The following is a 6,172-nucleotide window of genomic DNA, read 5'->3' on the forward strand; positions in this document are numbered from 1 at the left end:
AAGCATACGTTTCAATGTAAGCTAGCAGCTAATCTCTCTTATGAATCGACATTAATTTGAACTTGGACTAGAGTCCAACCATAAATTATGAACTTTTATCTTTTTATGATAAGGGGTCAGTATTGAGTGTTTGATCTGTCTCAGACACAAGACCTTATAAGGATTAAGGTCAGGGGACTTAAACAGTTCCTCCAATCCCAACTCTATCGCAGCCCTGTTCGTATCACTCTTCCAAATCTTATGTGATATTGTGTTTTCCTTTCTTTTTTTCTTTCTGTCAATCTGGTAGGCTAATTGGTTAACCAGGCAAACATCCAATTGGTCTTATTTCAAGTAAGTTCAACTTCATTCAGCCTATTTCAATCCATACTGGAAATACACAGAAGTTCTTATACCATATGTAGCTTGGGTAGAGTTTAGAAGGCACCGAAGTTGGAAAACAAACTCACTACAAAGCTGCATAAATTAGCTCTATAAGCTCTGGCTGGAGCCTTTTCCTCTTTAAGAGTAAACGGACATGGATAAGTTACAATAAAATTTGTCTACAAGCTGGGTTTGTCATTCAACTCTAGTTAGTTAACTGTGTTTGTCATCCACGTTCCACAATGATAACTTCTAAGAATCTATTAGTTGAAACTTCTGGATAAGAGTTGTTGATGATGTAGCAATCAGTTTCAGCAGGTTTTATATATTTGTTTATTTATTTCGTAAAATCAACCAGTTTTAGTAGGTGGAAGCAGCAATCTAGAATGGTAGGTCTAAGGTTGCTCCATGCTGCATGCGAATAAAAACAGAACTTCTTTGCTTCTGGGTTTGAAAATCATCTAAGCTAGTCTAAACTCCTGGGTTATAAATTGTTAATTCAAAACAAGAAATCCCCAAGGATTTGGATGGGAGAAATAATGGGTGACAGCGGCCATAGCTTTGCCAATAATTGGAAGCAGTTGAGCGGCCAAGATGAGTGGTATGACATGCTGGACCCGCTCAAAGTCGATCTCCGGCGATACCTAGTTCACTATGGTCTTATGGCTCAAGCGACATATAATGCATTCAACTCTGAGAAAACGTCTAAGTACGCCGGAAGCAGCTATTATTCACGGTCGGATTTCTTTTCGAAGGTGGGATATGAGATTGCAAATCCATACAAGTATGAGGTGACCAAGTTCATCTATGCTACATCTTCAATTGACTTGCCAGATGCTTGGTTATTCAAGTCTTTATCAAGAGAAGCATGGTGTAAGGAATCCAACTGGATAGGTTATATTGCTGTGGCCACTGATGAAGGGAAGAAGGTTTTGGGAAGAAGAGACATCGTAGTTGCATGGAGGGGAACGGTACAGCCATTGGAATGGGCTGATGACTTGATGTTCCTCCAGGTCTCTGCTGATCACATACTTGGACCTGGTTCAAGCAATGTTAAGGTGCATCAGGGCTGGTTGTCCATTTACACTTCTGATGATCCACGTTCCCGTTACAATAAGCACAGTGCTAGAACACAGGTAAATAATTTTTGCTTTACTCTCTGCAACTTTAGGATTCTTTTTTCCTCCCAATGTGGATAGCATAGTAGTGACCCTAGCTTAGGGTATGAGCCTTGAACCGTTTTTAATTTTGGAGCCAAGGCCATTTTTTTCAATGAAGTATGCTGTGTTGAAGATAAATTTTCTTACCCAAAAAAAAAACGAGATATCAATTTTTATCCTGTGAAATGTTCTAGAGCCCATTTCAAGATCTAAATGTGTTCAGATCGGCCTTTTCTGTAACACCCATACTTGAAATGAAAGGGAGTTTCAAACCTTCTATTTTTAAAAACGCTGGGTGAGTTCTCTATCCTTTTAAATCTTCTATGATTGAAATTTCGAGGATGAAAATTTTATGGGGGGAGAAATGTAACACCCACGACAAAAGTATGACGATATTTTAGGTATTTCATATTGATAATCAAATAATTACGCTTAGAGACTGAGCTTGTGTGGGATAAACATACTTATTACATTTAATTTGTTAAATTTAACCAAAAGTTGAGGATTAACTAAACAATTAACAATCACCTTAAATAAATAAGAAGATCCAAGGTTCAATGCCCCCCATAGGTGCATAAAATTATATTACAAGTTTTGGTGAGGGTACAAGGAATATAATAGGAGAAAAGACTGCATTGAAGACCCTCTATCTAGGGGTGATTACAAATCGTTTTATGACTACGCTACAATAAGTACAATTTTTATACTGTCAACATGTCATTGTTTTCTTTTTCTATGACCACATTTCTAGTTTTACATGACTTATTAGTAATTGATTCTTTAAGAACATATTTTTAGGAAAAATCTAATTTTTCTCGACTAACAATCCACCATTTTTTTCTCTCAAAAAAACCAACTATCAAATAAAGGAAAGATCTAATTTTTCTTCTCTAAAAAGAAATCACCCACTAAAGGACAGATGTGTTTAAATAAAACTCAAAATAGAAACTAAATATGAGGAAATATCAAATTTAATTCAAAGTTAGAAATTGAAAATCATCTAATATATACTAACCATTGTGCATGGTGCCAAATTTCCCATCAACTAGCATCTTATATGCTAATTTTGTTTGTAAAACTTCCATCCTTGTGATTGTGGAAAATTTAAGTGGAGCATGAGAGGTTCAACAACCATAAGTGTATGGTCCCACCAATTCTCAAATTAAATTCTCAGAAAAATACAAAAAGAAAAATAATTTCAGGACAACACTTCGAATGAAAATAAACATTAGCTGAAAATCTATATGATTTATATTTTTGAGTGCAATAGTAAGACCCTCATTAACAAGTATCAAGCTGCAGTAGAGATCATTGTTGTTTTTGTTCTTTTATGTAAATTTCAAGAATTAAAACACATTATATAGAGATTCATTTATTTTCTCCAAGATCATTGCTTCTGTCGTTAAGAACTTAAATTTATACTGTGAAACAGTTTGTCTTTACCATGATGCACATTTTAATAGAGTTAGGGACGGAGAAACAAGATCTCAAGAAGTATTCATTCACAATCTTTCTTGATATGGGTCTTCATCACGTTTTAAATGGAGATGACTGATACTCTTTCAAATACAAAATTGATTCTAAAATATAAGATTTTAAAGATATAATTGGATTTCAATATCGTTTCCATAAATAAGGGTAATATCATATTTTTTACTTAAATTTAATGAAAGGCAAAATAGACATTACGTATTCAATGTCAACAGCCACTTAACACCGTTAGAAGTGAAGGGGGCAATATAATTCATAAAGAAGGAGATTTTATTAATAATAAAACCAAAGTATAAGGGGACAATAGAAGTTGATTTGTATTAGGTTGTATCTGCTAAGTTTGTTCAAACTTACCCTCACTCTTACAAATGATGGACTCGATCATGGGGAGGATGGATATTTCGAGGATGAAGATCAATGCCAAATCTATTTTATTTCTTATGATAGTTTAATTTTGGAGACTTCTAGTGATTGTAATTCTTGGGGTTTAGAAGTTTATTTTCAGGTTTTGTAGAACTATGAGACAATTCATAGAAGTATTTCATATTGATATTTGAATAAATTTTCTGTTGCGATCTATTATGTTTTGATGGATTTTTATTTATTCACATAATTTATGTATAACCTTTTCAGTGTGTTTGGTTTCACTACCTAAGTAACTTGAATCCTTGATCAATGATGATTTTCTCCTTACATGGACATTGGGGCTTTACATTTTTTAACGTTGGTTGTCGTTGGATAAGCATGAGTTATGTTTAGAATTTTGAATCCTTCAAAATAACTAGTTGTGGGTGCCTAAGGCTGTGTTTGTTTGTTGGAATAAAGGTGGGGTGGGAAAATTCTTGAAAAGAGTGTAGATTTCTTACTTTTCACTTAAATCCCAAAATGGTTGATTGTTTGGTTGCTTGGGGTGGGAAAGTGAGAGACAAGTCAATGAAACTTGTTTTGTTGATGTGGCAGCCCAACTTTCCCACCCAAAGTCATTTTAAAACCCCACATATTTTGTGGGACTTTGTGGGAAAGTTGGGAAAAGTAAAAAGTGGGACCCACCATTATCACTTTTTCACAAAACCCTTTCTTTTCATTTCCTTCTCTCTCACCCCACTACACATGGGACTCACATGTTTTTTTTTCCTACCCTTTTTTCCCCACCCCACTTTTGCATTGTTTGGAGATCCTATGTTGTCCTTTCTCAGTATTTTTGGGTACTAGGGCATTTCTCTCTTTCTAAAAGTAAGGGTTTCCACTTGTAACTATAAATAGTCGTTTAACTAGGTTGAGAGAGGTAGAGAAACGGGCAGCTTATAACTTGTTCTTCTTCACAATGAAACACCATATTTGCTCAGAACTGGGCATTGCCTTTGGGTGAACCACATAAAATCTTGTACTGTGCGCTTGTTCTTGGCTTTTTCCTTTGTTTGTCTTAACAAAGCAGCACTATAGTGGATTAAAAATCATTTGGTTTATGATATCTCAGGTGTTTGGTGAGTTGGAAAGACTAGTGGAAAAATACCAGCACGAGGAGATTAGCATAACAGTAACAGGCCATAGCTTGGGTGCAGCAGTTGCAACACTAAACGCAGTAGACATTGTTGCCAATGCAGTGCACAAGCTGAAAGAGCAGCCTGACAATGAATGTCCGGTGACCGCTTTCGCCTTCGCCAGCCCTCGCGTTGGAGATTCAGGCTTCTTGGATTTCTTCAGCGGATTAAATGATCTCAAATTGTTGCGAGTCCACAATGTCCCTGACGTTGTCCCCAGCTGGCCTCCCTTAGGTTTCTCTGAAGTTGGGCAAGAACTGCTGATGGACACTCGAAAGTCTCAATACTTGAGGGTTGTCGACGATTTCGGGAATTGGCATAACTTGCAAGCATATCTACATGGTATCGCTGGCACACAAGGGCTTAAAGGAGGGTTCAAGTTGGAAATTGATCTTGACATTGCCCTTCTAAACATCTCTGCCGATGAGTTGAAGGATGAATATCTTGTGCCTGTTAAATGGTGGGTCGAGAAGAATAAAGGGATGGTTCAAGTTGCTGATGGTAGTTGGAAACTAATTGACTCTCAGGGAGACATTGATATCGAGCTTTGAGTGTTCCATCTGATCTAGTCAAGTATGTTGCAGTCTCATCAAGATTCTCAACATGCTCTTAGGTTATAATTAACACTACTGTCTAGTGTGGAATGGTCTTCTACCCCAAAAAAATAAAGTAAAACTGGTATGGTATGATAAACTATATTTGGTATCCATTTATTCCAAATCTAATAAACTCCATGACATGATTTATATTGTAACAGGAATATCCTTTACCATTTAATGGCAAAAACTATGACAGCAACGCATTCCATTGTGTGTTCTTCAAAGATGGAGAGGTCTTGAGGCATTTTTGAACTCAACCTAGTGAAAAATCTCTCATTGCTACAGAAAGACGAACATTGCAGCTGATTTTTGGCTAGTTCAGCAGCAAGACTAGAAGTTCTGATGCTAATTCACCTTGGTCAGCCATGATTAAGAGCAAACTAGATTGAGATGCCTCTGGGCGTCCTCAATTATCGTTTTAAATAATGAGTATGCACAACTTTAATCTTGATGTTCCTATGAGATTGAGTGTATTCAGGGCAACTATTGTTGCATGATTGAGTGTTTGAGGTTCCTCTCAACCTGTGTATTATTGTATAGTTGTACCTTTTTTTCTCCACCTTTATTACAAATGATCTTTTAGCCAAAAAAGGACTACAAAATGGGGTTTTGGGTGAGAGGGATTAATGGAGTATCAAGAAGACTACAAAATTGGGTTTTTGGTTAGAGGATTAATGGGTTTCGCCGGTGAGAGGGACAAGAAAGAACTCAGAAACAAAGATACACCAGGCAAAGTCTTTACAGGTATGGAAGGGTTTCAGCCTTTTTGCCTTAAGACTTCCAAAATAATTGGCAAGTTTTATCAAAGAACCCCTCTTTCAATCCCTCTTTGGTCATGGTTTCGATCATCTACAAGCATATCAGAGTCAGAAATCTAAGAATCAGCAGAACAATAACCAACAGATGCGAAAAGGTCAAGAATCTAGTGAAGAAGAGGCTTCACGCGATGCATCTCTACTTGCTTTCTCTACAATTCCGCAACCCTTGCAGTTTGGTTGATTAAAAGCGTCATATGTTG

General features: G+C 36.6%; 1 protein-coding gene across 2 annotated transcripts; it reads left to right on the top strand.

Moving 5' to 3' along the window:
- The first annotated feature begins 797 nt into the window (after nucleotides 1-797).
- LOC149003866 (phospholipase A1-IIgamma-like) lies at nucleotides 798-5,702 on the top strand. Of its 2 annotated transcripts, XR_016175585.1 has the most exons (3): nucleotides 798-1,499; nucleotides 4,492-5,233; nucleotides 5,313-5,702. XR_016175585.1 is itself a non-coding variant. In XM_089168690.1 (2 exons), exons 1-2 carry the CDS (start codon nucleotides 891-893, stop codon nucleotides 5,104-5,106), a joined length of 1,224 nt encoding a protein of 407 aa, XP_089024816.1. In that variant the 5' UTR covers nucleotides 798-890; the 3' UTR covers nucleotides 5,107-5,702. The 2 variants fall into 2 exon arrangements, 1 of the variants encoding a protein (XP_089024816.1); XM_089168690.1 differs by having other exon boundaries at nucleotides 4,492-5,702.
- The last annotated feature ends 470 nt before the right edge of the window (nucleotides 5,703-6,172 follow it).

This window comes from Hakea prostrata, chromosome 9, assembly GCF_041222555.1.
Source record: "Hakea prostrata isolate BN-2017 chromosome 9, UWA_Hpros_2, whole genome shotgun sequence".
Taxonomy (NCBI): Eukaryota; Viridiplantae; Streptophyta; class Magnoliopsida; order Proteales; family Proteaceae; genus Hakea; species Hakea prostrata.

Bases quoted from the DNA above. Each gene is read 5' to 3' on its own strand.
- LOC149003866 (XM_089168690.1), top strand. From the start codon at position 891: ATGGGAGAAATAATGGGTGACAGCGGCCATAGCTTTGCCAATAATTGG. The intron at 1,500-4,491 runs GTAAATAATTTT...ATGATATCTCAG, and splicing joins AGCACAGTGCTAGAACACAG to GTGTTTGGTGAGTTGGAAAG.